Consider the following 15,608-nt stretch of genomic DNA (forward strand, 5'->3'; position numbering starts at 1 on the left):
ACAAGTTCCTCATGTAGACTTTTCTGCTAGATACGAGTTCCTAGGTTTTTAGTAATTTAGAGATAAAATGGTATAGGCAATTTCTAATTACTGAGCACTATTTTATATTTACCACATTATATTATATTTACCAAGTTATATTATAATTATTAGCACTGGAGTAGAGATGGTTTAATATAGTATGTTGTCCTTACATCACATCATAATATACAGATTTAAACGCTGGTTCAGACATGCTACCTACACACCATTATTTGTAAATACTAATTAATGACTACTGTAAACACTGAAAATACTAGTTTATGCAAAACATGCTCAACTTGCTACCTGCCCCCAAGGATAAGCATGCTTATTATCTATTTGTTTGTCTCCTCTTCATTTGAGAAGTGCATCTGCATAGGTTGTTTTGTCTCATTCACCAGAGCTCTGAATCCTTCTGGTACCTGCAACTGCTATTTAACTTAGAAGAAACAATGGAAAGCAATACATAATTTTAACATCTTTATTTTACAAGTTTTAATGTTTGTGTATTTTGTATGAGCATTATCATACCTGCCCAGTATGTGGCTTGCGCACCTAGCATTTTGAAATTATTTATTTAAGAGTAAGAAAGCTTTTGGCCCAAAGCTCTGCTGAGGAAGGAAAATCCAGAAAGTAAAGAATGGGATACATCAACTGACCATAACAGGAGAAACAGACAGCCCAATTGTGAGTTTTTAGTAACAGGTTTTCACTTGTGTACTGACTTGTGTATAGAAAGCAATGTTTTTCTATGAGTTTAGATCCTTTTATCAGTTACTTTAGGAGTGACATTAAGATGTAGAATGAAACTAGTTTAAATCTGCTGCTTCTGAATAGGTGTGTGCACAGGAGGGTGATGAAACAACTTCTTGCTATTCTGTGTGGTGAATTAAATTGTGCATAATACCATATAGGAAATGGAATTACCAAAAAGCATCAGGAAATTATTTTTGCCAACATCCACTATGTAATTATCCAAACTCAATATTTTCTTTACCGACTATATGTTGCTTGGCTGCTTTTAACCGCTGGACTAAACTCCTGAAATATTAAATATGATCCAACTGCCTGACTAAATACATGACTGTTAACTGAGAAAAAGTCCTCCTCAAAACCTCTGACTTCACTCAAAGAAGTATTCTTGCTTATTTTGAAATTACTGTACACTCCAGAGTGATTCATTCTGCCCTCAGCTGTTTTCTTGGAGCCAAATGCATTCCTGACACAAAAAGGTAACTTTGGTAGGGAGAAGCCAAGTAATATCATAATGGAACATTGAAGGCATAACTTGAGGGCAGCATTAAAGACAGTATTGTGAAACTTTTGGAAGTATTTCAGAAAGAAATTAATTACATTTTCATTTTATTGCTGCAGCAAAACTGTACTACCTATCCACAGAAGTTTCAGATGCATAAATACTCTCTAGAAAGTTAAAAATAAAAATGCTTTAGGCAAACCACACCACATGTTTCTTCATAACATAAAGAATCTGCATTTTCTGTTGCAGTGCAGACAACAAACTCTGAATGCTTCCATCACAGATGGTGGTATTCCATCCACCCCCTCCCCTGCTCCAAGTCTTACTGAAAATTCAGGAATTGAACGAGACCCAGTGTTGAAGTTACCTGAATTAAAAATGGTAATAAAGACTGAAAGTATCAGCATTCCCTGAAGCCTTTGTGTGAACTTGTACAACAGATTCCTATAACAGCATAATAAGTCTACACTGTTGAGTCTCTGATTTCTTTTAAATATATTATTTTCTCTATTACTGATTTCTGACAGTGCCATGGATTCAACACAAAATTTAAATCTTCCTTTGATTTCTTCCCTCACCACTTTTCCCCATTCGGTAACAAAAGATCACTGCTGCTGTCCCAGTCGGCAGGAGCGCGATACGACTTCGCTGCAGAGACTGCTTTCACTAAGTTTACATCAGCCAAAGTCTGTCACAAAATACAAGTGTGCATGGCTAAGATCCCAGGTCAGACCAGAATCTTTGAAAAAGAGTTTGGTCTGGAAATTGATCCCAAGTTTCCTGCAGAGCACTAACCACTAAATTGAGCTCTATGATGGGTTACTTGAAGAAGTAACCCCTGAAGTATTTTCAGTTTGAGCTGTTTTTATGTTACTAAGCTTCTCTCGATTAAAGATAGTACATGGCTAAAAAGATGCAAGCTCTGTATTTACCTAACAAATACCATTTAGATTGTCCTTAGGTGTACAGATCATTAGTGTAGTATAGGAGCATTTAATAATAAACTTTCTCTTCAGGAAAGAGAAAGGGAAAACAGAACAGGAAACCTGGAATAAATTTAGCTTGTCCTCATTCTTCAAACTTAGTACCATCCAGACAAATATTCTCCCTGTCTGAACTCTAAAAAAAGTTCTTCCATGGTTCATTTTCTTCAGCTTGTTGAAAACACTGCAGAGCAGTTTATGAAAACTGGAGTTTACTGGAGCCAGAAAGCAATGAAAGTCTGTATCAAGCCAGAAATTCAAATATTTAATTTAGCTGCTTATTTCTGAAGTATCCCTTATACCACTGAAGATACCAGGCCAGTTAAGGTTTTTCATATACTATCAAGTGACTATATATACTTTCTATTTTCTCATACGTGTGTGATTCAACTGTTGCATTTCAAACCATAGCTAAGTTTACTGTTAAAGATTTGTTTCTATTTAGAAAAGGTTTAAGAAATTAAAAAAAACCTCAACCTTGAAAAGTTCCTTTTATACAATTACCTAGTTACCTAGATATAGAGACTAGGCTTTATACTGTCCCTTTAATTGTCTAATGTCTATTTTGGGTGACACACATTAAAGGAGTTTAGAATGAAAAAAGATTTGTGAAACAGAAACACTTTCATTATTGCATAAAATCTTAAGAGTTCTCTTACAACTTGCATTAAACAAAGACAAAACCCTTACCTCATCTCTCCTAGTCTTTATTCAAATTCAGTTACTAAATAATTGAGGTCATTTGCATACGCTGGAAATATATTTCAGGATATAATTTATGTGAGTACCTGTAATGGGGTAATCCACGTAACGCCTTGTTTTTCCATCGTAGTATTCTGTTCCTTTAACAATTACTAAATGAGCTGGAAAATTTACACCCCAAGCTAATGTGCTTGTGGCAATAAGAACCTAAGACAAAAAGAAAGATTAATGAGGTATATGTAACAAAAAGGCAACTTTTAAAATTCCATGTAAAAGTCATTACAGCAGGATTCAAAAAGAACACGTGTACCTGGATTTTGCAGTTCACAAACAATTCTTCCACAGTTTTCCTGTCCCTTTCATGCAGACCTGCATGGTGCATGCCTATTCCAAAAGCAAGTGTCAGCTTCAGATTTGAATCTCTAACTGTGACTATAATGTCATTCATCTGTAACAGAAAGAATAATTGCATGCTTTAAAACAGATTACTAAGAAATTTTAAACTTTTAGGTTTCTTATCTTTGTGTTTTTGTTTTTGTAGCAATGATAATTTGCTTTATGCTGTTTATACAAGCAGGAAATCAGAGCCTTCTTCAGTCTCTGAAAAGACTGGTTTTGTCTAAAAAAAATACTATATTAACAATGGGGGTGGAATACAAAATGCACATGACTTTATTGACATGCTAAGTAACACAGACAAGGAAATGAAAATGCCGAAAATATCTTGACAGGTCTGGCAAATACTGTGCATTCTGTTCTGTGTTTGTTTAATGCAATCCCTAGTATCAAAGGGGTTAGGACTGGTATGAAAACATAGCAAATCCCTGCAACCAGTAACATAATAACAGTCCTGAAAAATAAATTTGGCTCTCTCTAATGCCTTGAACAGATAGACTATTCCTCAGTTTGATAATTTTGCAATTATTATTCATCAAGAAAGCTTTCTATTCACATGCTGAAATGCAAATTAATTTGAAATTTTTTTTGAGTGTGAATTTGTAATTGATAGATTCAAACTCAGTAGTGAAATCCAACATCTATTAAGTGTGTTCATTTAAAACTTTCAGAAGTCCAGATAAAAAACTATTTTTATTATTACCATTTATTTCCAATCTGATGTCAGTGACTCTTGGAATTGTTTTTACTACTATCATTTTAACTATCTTTCTTGCCTACATTTTCAAGTCATAAATTTGATAATAAGCTTATTTATTTTTGTAGATGACCTCCAAGAAAAGCCTCTTAGTAAAAACGAACAAAACTGTCTTGTTAAGTGATTATGCCCTTCAAAATTATTTGTATTGTTTTGTTTCTAAGGTCATTTATTATTTAATGTGATTTTAATATAATTATAGCCAGGAACTTTAAAATTTATGCTCTTATTAGTGGTTTCCTGGTGCCACCAGCAGTGGCATGATGATATTGCATACTTAGGACAGAATCATTCATGGTCAAGGGAGGTACAGCCAAGGTAAGAGAAAAAACAGTAGTGCAGAACAAATTAGTCAGAGTAACTGAATAATTTGGACACAGTGTTCAGCCTCATTTCAGACTGAGTTCTCCAAAGGACTGAGACATGATAGCATCACATGACTACAATGACATTTTCATTTCTATGTAGGACTCTGAGGTGTTTCACTTCTGATGCTCAAGACTGTAACCCCTCTAAATATTTCCTGTGTTTTATAATTCTCAGAGCTTGAAGTGAATAAAATGATTCACATCTCTAAACTCAAGTAACATGTTGCTACTATTAGAAAAAGAATTCTTACAAGGTAAAAAAAAAAATAGAGAATATAACAGCCCATATTGAAGATTTTAAAACAAATAAACAAACAAGATTTTGGAAATCAATCAATTTTGTCAGGAAGAGCATTTAAAAAGCCTATTTGTTGAAGTAATCTTGACTAACGGAACCACAACTGATGGCAGTAACAGGGAAACTAATTAAAACAAGAAATTGTTCATCTTTTGACAGACCAATCAATTTCATCTGTCAATAGAAGCTCCTAAACTTTATTTCCCCTCACAATGCAGTTGCCTGGATGTTACTGAGAGTTTCCTGTACTATAAGACAGAAGGTTTGTTGTATAAACTTATCTAGCACATATAAAAGAAAAGGATGCTTACAAGAGTGAAAGGACCCATGAAACACTGAAAAGAAAGGGAGCAGAAAGAAAAAAGCCCAATTAATTGAGAACTGAAGAGGGGATAAGTCCATTTAGGAAAGGGAAGCAAGAAGAGGGGTAGATAAGTTGAGGAGAGTAAAGAGATGGATGAAAGGAGGATATGTTAAAGGATAAAGTTTATCTATCTAGATACAATCACCAAACCTTTGATTTCTCTAGTCAACATGTAGACATGTGACTTCATGTGTAGACAACATGAATTATGACCATCTTAGAGAGTTTTTCTCCTAAGACTAAAAAATATCTGGATAAAATGGGAAGACATATACTGTTTTCTCTACAGTTATGACCATCAACATGCAATCCTAAAAATATTATCAAACCTATTAATGATTTTTTTACTGCAGGTTTATTAATTGGTACTAGTACTGCATAGGATCCTTATGCCTATGTACACACTTTTAAGAAATAACAACTATATGTATATATTGAACAGGAAACTAGGATGAAAAAAGTACAAACCAAAATTGGTAAATTTGGAAAAACAAAAAAATTCATTTAGATTTCAGTCAGTTTCTGCATTCAAGAATTGACAAAAGATACTACATTGCTGAATTCATTTTTCTTCTCCCACCAAGAATCAGCACCTTGTGATAGTTATGTCTTTAACATAAGGGAATGAGCAAATTCCAAAGACATTAATTTCATTATTCATATCAAAAGAATGTGATATTGGGAAAATACTGAACCTAAACCCCCTTTTCCTCTAGAACAGTACAGAGATCAAATTAGCTGACTGGGATTAGTCTATAGTGATTAGACTGCTCCTTCAGCACACGTGGTTTTACACTGGGAGCTATTTCCAGTACACAACCTGAGCTAAACCTTTCTGCCATAGAGTTGCCAGCACAAAACATCCTAAATTCACACTGCTGGGAATTTATTCAAAGATGTTCTTCTTGCTTTTACAATCAGTGGTGGTTATTTTTTTCCCCTCTGACTCGTATGACAGCGGCGGCCTGTGGTGCTGTTAGTCATACCTGCAAAGCAGTGTAATTTACCACAGGAAAACTGAAGAACCCTTAGCAGGAGCACTGGCACATGTACTGCTAGCCTGTCATTTTAGCAGCAGGGAATCCTAGTCATTTTTAGCTGACCCCTTACTTTCACATAAATCACTGTAATAAACATAACTGTTTTACCCATAGGCACAATACAAGGCTTAAAATTCTCATGACAATTTATTTAAAAATGTAACTCCCTTATGTCAGTGTAGTGTAAGAATATAATAACTTTCTATTAAGAAATAATGGCACAATTAATAGGTTCATTAACCAGAAACAGACACAGCACTGTGACTATAAAACAAATCTAACATTTCTGAATTGTTATGACTCAATTACTATTTATCTTTCTGAAAACAACTGTCATGTAGTTTTACTCACAGAAGGATAAATGAAATCTATGTTATCTTAAGAACAGAAAAAAATATATTAAAATAATATAAGGAAATACACATTGCACTGGCATTAAAAAAAACCCTGTACAACACCAATGCAGGGAACTTAATGCCAGGAAGGGATTTCTCCCTGGACTCATACACAAGCAGGATCAGGCGCATGCTGAAGCTTTTTTTTTTTTTTTTTTTTTTTTTTTTTTTTTTTTTTTTTTTTTAATGAACAAATAAAAATACATTCTGAAAACTAGTTTGGGGACCTGGGAGCACTGCAAAATATTTATTCTAAAAAATAAACTTTATATCTACATTTTCTATTCTAATTTATAAACAAACCAGATTTTTGTCAAACTACTAAGTAGTAATTTTCTTTCTTCCTGCACATATGTAAACTGTTGAACCATTTACTTTAAGCTAATAGAACTTTTTTTTTATATTTTAAATTTATTATACTTAAAAAGCTTTTGTAGAAAGATAGGATTCCATTTAAGCAGATACATTACCCTGTGCCTGAAATACATTCCAGTCAGAGTATAATTCAGCAAGTTGATGACAATGCTGGCTCCAAAAGAAAGGAGGAGACCAGATTGGACAAGAATGAGCTAACAGATTGTGCAGCCCAATTCTGTCCCTTTGAGTGTGATATATTGTTTCAAGATGCTAAAACCCCATACTTTCTCAAAGCATATCTGTTGTGCTGGTTTTCCCATTTTCACAGAATCCTCATTATTAGTACTCTCTACTCTTTTCAAAGCACGTCAGACTCAGACCATATGCCACTGAATAATGCTTATCAATTGTCTAAAATGCCCAATAGAAGAAAGATCTGCCAAACAAAAGAATCGTGAAAGTTATGAAGTCTTTTACAAAAATAATTACATATTTCACATCTGCTACAGATGTTAAGTGAAATAAAAACATCTCCTTGTTATAACTAAATGTTAATTTTTATGACACACTTTTGTGTCATAAAACCAACATCTTGTAGAAGGAAGTTGAACTTCTATAATGACTGAAACACTTAGAAATCATTCTTGGGTACCCTCCTCCTGATCTTTAAAGGCAGAAAAAAAAAATCTCACAAAATTATTTTTGATGAAGAATTGGCTTATACTACAAACCTATCTGACACAGAACAAGCTGCCAAAAAAACTCAAATAATATTATTCAAGGAACATTTTAAAATGTGTTTTAAACAGTTGAGATGTATTATTAAATAATATTTAATAATTTATAATAATACATTAAAGAATAATAATATAATAAAACATTTAACACTAAAAGACACATTTAAATGACAGCAATATGCCTGTTCATGACACAGACCAGATTCTTCTATTCCTGTTTTATAGCACAACATTACCTCAAAATATTAACATGGAGATAACAGTTGTTTGATTTAAAGGTTAGAGAAGGAAAAGCCATCTTTTGTTTTACCAAGAATTTTTAGGATTTTTTTGGTTGGTTTGGGGTTTTTTCTCTGTTTTTTTTTTATTAACAATGCAAACTGATTATTGGTAAAATTTAATTCCCTTTCAAACATACAGCTATGTTATTTCCACAGAGTATACTAATTTCCACATGTGTATTTCCACACGTGTACTAACATATGTACTAATGCATAATTATTGCACACATGTTTATACACTCACACGTCTAAAAGGGCAAAATCAGGATTGGTCTGATTCATTCTTCTGGAGTCAATGAATGTCCTTCATTCAAGGGCCCTTGAATTCTGTGGAAGCAAACTATTGCCTGATATGGATGCTATTGAATATACTGCAGGTATCTTTGTGCTAAAAGATATCAGTTATTTCTAGAGGTTTCATAAAGAACAGTCTTAACAAGATGCAGATGGCCAAATGATGCACAAAGCAGAATGCAAAAACCATTGTGGTTAAAGTTAAAACTATGTACACTGGTACATTTCTTCTCCCTCCTTGTACTGTGAATATTAAAGAAAAATAAATCCAAGTATCTGGACAGGGAATAAATTTTTAAAGAAACCCCACCAAACAAATACGAAAACACCCTGTTTGTCTGCTGGTGAGAACTGCATTCTAACTTCAAACAATAAACCATAAATACTACTTTTGTTTTAGGTTAAAAACAAAAGGCTGTAAAAACATTAGAGAAAAATAAATAAACTGAAAACTTGATTCTAATAAATTATGTTGTAAAAGGATTGCAACATTTTCTGCCACCACAGATGTAGATGCAATTTCTGACAGGGAAGGATTTGTTCCTCTTTAGTCAGCTCCTAATGTAGAACAGTATAAGTGATCTTACCCAAGCTGACCATCAGAAACTGGTGGCACTGTCTGTCTCCAAAAATGATAATCTGAGCTATTGTTCCTCTTAACAAGATAAGTAGTGACTCACAAGCTTGAACATGACAGTCCTGGCTGACAAGCCCAAATTAGAATTTTAGCTAGTAAGTGTTTAATTAAAAATCCTCTAATGATTATACAGAAAAAAACCCAAAAAACAACAGGGTAAGCATAAAATTTTCTTTTTCCATGGGCATGTTGGCATCAAAGAACAAGAAAAAGAAATGTAGAACCACTCTATTTACAGATGCAGTGTCCTCTTCGAGATGCACTGCCCATTCACATTTCTGTCATGATGCACCTGTGCCTCAAATGCATGACCAGGACAATCTTTATAGAGTGATGTCTAATGAAGAGTCCTTGCTATTATTGCAGATGGCAAGGAAAACAGCTTCTGCTGCTGCTTCTTCAGTCTTTGTTGAAAAATAAACTCAGCCTTGGGGCACATTGTAAGAGAGAGAAATTTTATAATGCATATGGACAATGCAACTTACAGAAAAATTAAAAAGCATCTCGAAGGCTCTAAAGAGAACTATTTTTTTCCTAAAGACTGCCCACTCATACTCTGGATGGACTGCAGCAGTGTTGCTTAAATCCTGAAGAATGTCAGCACGTGCAGTTGGAAAATGTAGGGGTGAGCTTTAAAGCATCAGCTACAAATCCGGGTAAGTAGGATATTTCAAACATCATTGGAGGCTTCCCCAGTCAGACTACAGTATATGTAATGCACCAGGTCTTTGAGCAGCCATTTCTTCACTAAAAAGCATGCACAGAGCCTGAAACTTAGTTGGATAGAATCTATGAAACAAATTTAACTATTTTAGTGCAGCAACAGGTCCAGCAGAACTGCAAAACTGAGCAGTACTAGAAACAGCAATTTTCATTAAGTACTGGCCAGTTTAATGAAGATTGACTGCTGTCTCAACTTTCTGAATACTGTAATGGGTATGAGCCAAAACCTGCATATCGGACATGAAATTGAAGGAAAATGTCCAGGAAAAACCATTCCCAAAACCTAACGAAGCTGCCTATCAGATATATATTTTTCAGTAGATGCCTGTGTAGCAAAATTCCTTCTCAACTATAATTCAGTTGCACCTGTTAGATAATGACTCCTTTGAGGGAAAGAACATCTTGCTTGATTCCTCCGTGATCCAGGCATGCTGTTATCTACTTTGGTGGCAACAGTTGAAGGGTTGTTTCTATATGTCACTTATACATACAAATATGTTTTGCAGAAGGTTCTTGATTGATTGATATGCTGCCTGAATTTTGTATTTGGAGCTGGGTGGCAAAAATGGAAGTTGATTTGCCTGTTATCTGAGAGCACTGTGAAAAGCAGCCTGGAAGTTTGTGAACAGAATCATTCATCACAAGCTTCAAACAAGAGGCTGGTTTACCACCACAAAGAGGATCTCTACAGAGAAGATGAGGGAAGCTAACATGATGGCATAGCTGATAAACAAAGATCTAGTATTAGTAGCAACACATTAACAAAGAATCAGTCCTGGTCTCTGCTGTATTCCAGTCTCTTCCCCACAAGGCCTGAATCTCTCTGATAATATCACAAAGAAGAACAAGGAAAAATCTTATTTAATGGCTGTAAGAATCTGTCTCTACCTCAACATCAGTCCTTTAGAAGGTTGGATTATGGATGGCATTGTTTAAGAACATTTCAAGAAGCATTAAGAAATCTACTGGGAAGGTAAAAAAACAGATGAATTTTTAGCCATCATGTAGCAAACCCAATTACACCATTAAACAGAACTTACTAACCAGTTCTGAAAGGAATCTTATGCCAGCCAAAATTATTATTATACAAATAAGGCTGACTGAAGAAAAATGGCATGGTCCGCTTTCTATACATCCATGAAAATCTCTTATATCTCAAAATACTTCACAGTTAAGAATTACAACTCTTTTGAAAAGAAAGTAATTTGTCTGTAAGTCCCCCTAAAGGTGCAGTGTTTGGCAAAAAAAAAAAAAAAAAAAAAAAAAAAAAAAAAAAAAAGTAAAAAAGGTGAAAAACTGAAAGGAAAAAAATTGTTTAAAAGGCAACAACAATTTAATTCTTCTGAATGGTCCATTTCAATCCTATATGGAATTGAGAAACACTTGAAATTTTGGAAAACGGTTTAAGACTGGCTGCAGTCAGTCTGGGAATGGCTGCAAATAAAGTATTTGCTAGTTCTACTTTTCAAACTTAAAAATTTTATAGTGGTCTGGAGAGAATTTTTTTCTACTTCCTGTCTAATTCTGGCTTTAATATTACTTGAGATTAATTTTTAAAATTAAAACCACATAAATTATAATTGGTTTTTATTATTATTAGATTATTATCAAAGAATTGGGTAGGATATATACTATGTATGTAGCACTACTAGAGCTTTGTCCTTTGCTTCAATGTCAAATGAAACTCAGGCTAATCATGCTCATTTAAAACACAAAACTATAAACTAGTCCCATAATTGCCCAAAGAAATGTCCACTTGAAATTGTGGGTACTTCAAACAGAATTGTGTTCTGCATAATAGTGGTAAGATATAACAACTTAGAACTTAATCCTCAGTCTTTTACATTTACGTAATCAGAACTGAGTAACTTGGTAGGTATCTCATGCTCCAAACATTCAGCTTATTAATTCAAATACAAATCATATGCAAATGTTATTAAACTAATAAATGCAAAGTCTGCTTGTCCTTGTTGGCTCCTATTTCAAAACCTTCAGAGGCTTATTCTGAAACATGAAATTCAAAGACTCCTAATAGAAAACCCTTTTCCAGCAAGTGAAGAAGCTTCAGTCACAGTTCTTTTCAGAATAGCAGAGGCTCCCAATACATGGGGAAACTATTGATATTAATGCAAGTCATTTAGGGCAAGCTGCCCAGTGCATATTCTAATTGTAGGTGAGATTACTGCAGTAAACCAGCACAAGGTACTAGAGTACTCTACTAAGCAATAATAACTTGGACATGAAATGCTTCTATCAGGTTCAAGAAAACATTAAATAGAGGTTATATAGCTAGAAAAGCACCATCAAGTTGAGATATGCTTTAGTAATAGTGGTTTATCAGCCAAGACGGCCATTTTCTATTTTAAAATCCATCCAAAACAGAAAGGATAAAGATGTTAGGTTTTATCTCTGGGGAATCCCATTTTATTTTTTGGCAAAGAGCAAACAAACACAAATAATATAATTTAGAAACATATACTTTTTGGTATATAATATTTATAATTGTATTATATTATATATAAATGATATATTTATATGATATATGTATATTCATATTAATATGATATATATTAATATGATATATGATATATATATTCAAACAGTATTCAAATTTGATTTTATATTTATGATTCCTGCATTTTGATGTGTTTTGACCCTAAATTATCACAGAAATTCCTAGTAGAAGATTTGCAATAATTAGAAAAAGCTAGTTTCCAAAATCCAGAAAATCTGAGTATTGATCAGAAAAACCTGTTTTGCAGCAATGATATACTATAATCAGGACCATTAGTGCAGAGTAAAATAAATAATACTGCATTCAGAGCAGGTGCTGAACTGAGTGAATTAAATATAATCTGGTATACAGTTTGAAGAATACAGATAAAAGAGAATATTGAAGGGTTGTTTATAATTTACAAGGTTGTTTATCATTCACATTTTGTAGTAAACAAAAGAAGATTAAAAAAAGAAGAAAATGTAATTAAAGATTATATTGCTTGAAAAAGAATAAAAACTATGCTCTTCTGCTAGCATTGTTTAACATCTAAGTGTTTGACTTTGCAATCTTTATATTTAAAAAAATCTTGGCAGAAGCTTTCTTTACTTCTTTTATATCATTGATTTATTTCATTGATATGCAAGACTCAACCATTGCTAAATGATTGGTTCTGCAGTATATCTATCTATCTAGGAATATAGATGGATGTATGTATATACACAGGTACATATAGTCACACAGATATATATGCAAATACATACACATAATGCATCTTATGAGAAGGATGATTTTTCTTTTAAAACACTGAAAGAGATTTGGTTTAGATTTCAGCTTAACATCTATAAGTCACAGATGTCCAGCTGTAAACTTTAGAGAGCACTAGCCCTCTGTCTTTTAGTCTTTGTCTTATCTTGGTATCAAAGACTTGCACCATGTGATATATGTTGTCTGGGACCATGGAACTAGCATTAATAAGATATGCAGGAAAAAACAAAGATAAAAGAGTTTGTTCTGAAGTTCAGCTCTTGCACAGACGCTTCTATAGCTTTAACTCTGTCACTACTTTTAATACATAGGGAAATTCAGCATATGCACAACTCTTTCAAGATCTACCCTCAAACGACTCTTTTGTTTCAGATGAATTTTTTTTTCAAACAAAACATCAATAAGATAGAAGTAAAGCGCAAATGAGGAAGGTAAAATGATTCTACCTCTCTTTCATCCATCTTCAGCCACTGTTTGGGATCATCCTCTGTGGCTAGGAAAGCTATGAGATCTAAGGCAGTAAGCCTTGTCTGACGTCTGGATGACACAAAAATAAGAACAGGCTTGGCTGGAGAATGACTCCGAATTGCTGTTGAGCAAAACAGAATTTGAGAATTAGACCCTTAATGACAAAAACTAGAGTTTCTCTTTGCAATCACATGACAGCTGATAGACATTCCTGCGGATGACATTGAGATATATCTACTGAGCCTTTATTCTGCTGGACGGATTCAGCTGAGGTGAGAATACACCACCTCTGAACCAAAGGCCATAAAACTACACTTAGCTGAGTCTCAATTTCCTTTCAGCTACTTCAGTGAACACTGTAAGCTAATTAAGAGAACTAGTTATGAAAAAAACCCCAACAAAACACCACAAAATCTAGACAACCTTCCTAGACTTCAAGCTTGTGAATTTCTCTGTCTCAGCCTAATAAGTACGTTAATGTTTTTTCTACACTGTTGGGGTACGTTGTCTCAGACTCAGTGCCATGAAGGTCTAAAATTTGCCTTCTGCCTGACTCAGACTCATGTCAGCCTACAGAGGATCACTTCAATCTACCACTATCAGAAAAGGCAAAAAATGCAGAAAGTGACTTTTCAATAGCTGCTGTGAAAGCGGGCATTACAGTACAAGAGAACTTGGTTTTGGTTGGCCAACTAACTAGTCTGATATATTTAAACCAATTAGGTTTTAGGACTTTTTAAAATTTTTTAAATAGCATTTTTTTGTTCAGCCCATCTTTGTAAAGTTTCAGGTTGCAGTGAAATTTTTATGGTCTCAGAAATAAGTATTGCCATGAAAATGCTAAAATAACCTTGACTGCATCATGTCAAACAAGTCAGGAAAAGAGCGTGCAATAAATCATATTTATACATATTTTCTACCATCAACAAGCACTAGAAGTATAAACAGGTGTACCTAGAATTTCAAATACTCTCTCTAAACCATTTATAAATCCATTTGTGTGTTTTCTCATGTAATTCTCATTCAAGCAATTAAATTTATGTATTGGTAATTTCTGAAAACTATTTCATACTCCCCACCAGCACATATTATTCCTCAGTTCATGAACACTACCCAGCATGTGCTCCTGCATATATACACGCAATGCAGTTGTGAAATTATTGGAATAGGATAATTCATGTGTATTTATATCTTACAACTATATATGCCAATATATCTAAATATTTCAGAAGACCAACATCTAATGGATTTTTGTTGCTCCAGGAACAGGTGTAGCAGAACAGCCCAAGACAGATTTATTGTTCATTAGTGTTTTTGTACAATGCTCTTGTGGAGGTGTAAATAATCCGAGCTGTCAAGATTGGTCTCTAGTCCACAATCAATACTTTGCTTCTGTCATAAGGCTAATTAAAGCAGCTAAAAAGTCCCCTCACAAATGTCACCTCACAATCAACAGCAGTTCACACCACAAAATTTATTTTGGAGGTTATTTTTAATTGATATAATAAATATTCCTTATGTAACCAAAACAAAACATGTTCAAATAAAATACAAGAGAGCTTTTCTTAAATCTATACTGCTTGCCAGCTTGGTTAAGAATAAAAAATTGGAAACAGAAGCATATCTGGATGCACTACAAATTTTGAATTTTATGGTTATTGCTTTGAAACTAGAATTATAGGAGGTTAGCCTGACTTGCAACTTCTGTTCACAATTTTTTTAATGCTAACATGCAGTGGTCCATATGAAAATACCTCAGCAGATAAATAATATGAATTATTTTATTGCTTTCTAAATTTCCAATATTTTTACACTAATTTTTCTTTCTGGTGTCAAATACTAAGAGAAAACACATTTTATTTCCCCTTCACTAATTTTATTCTTCTGCTCTAAATACATTACATTCCTCTGCTACATGTTGCATTTGCAGCACACTTTCTGTTTCAGACAAATAGCTTTGGGCCATTAGCAGAGCAGATTCTCCCAATACATGCCAAGAGTACATACACATGTTGCAAATGTGCTGCAAATGAACTGTGTAAAGTCCCTTTTTTCTTTTAGAGAAACAAGGAAAAGGTCTAGGAGCTTGTTGCTTACCCTGAAAAGCAGGTTTGTTCATGCTGGCCATGCGAGGACAGTAATGCTGGCCAGGGAAGCCCTGGATGTGCACCTCCAGAGGAACTGGGCGCACCGATGGTCGGAAGTTGAACAGACCCATCTAGAAGAGAAGATTTTTTCCAAGTTTAACCTTGAATTATCTTACCAAT

The 15,608-nt window shown here is 33.9% G+C and overlaps 1 protein-coding gene across 5 annotated transcripts in view; it reads right to left on the reverse strand.

Annotated features, from left to right (window-relative positions):
- Positions 1-15,608, reverse strand: part of ASCC3 (activating signal cointegrator 1 complex subunit 3) — a 249,137-nt gene that overhangs the window by 52,990 nt on the left and 180,539 nt on the right. For all 5 annotated transcript variants that reach the window (XM_038133665.1, XM_038133663.1, XM_038133661.1 and 2 more), the window contains 4 exons: positions 15,439-15,559; positions 13,320-13,462; positions 3,275-3,412; positions 3,051-3,171 (listed from right to left, as the gene is read on the reverse strand). In XM_038133665.1, coding sequence (XP_037989593.1) covers positions 3,051-3,171; positions 3,275-3,412; positions 13,320-13,462; positions 15,439-15,559 — 523 coding nt within the window. The remainder of the gene's footprint in view (positions 1-3,050; positions 3,172-3,274; positions 3,413-13,319; positions 13,463-15,438; positions 15,560-15,608) is intronic.

The sequence above is a fragment of the Motacilla alba genome, chromosome 3 (genome assembly GCF_015832195.1).
Source record: "Motacilla alba alba isolate MOTALB_02 chromosome 3, Motacilla_alba_V1.0_pri, whole genome shotgun sequence".
Classification (NCBI taxonomy): Eukaryota; Metazoa; Chordata; class Aves; order Passeriformes; family Motacillidae; genus Motacilla; species Motacilla alba.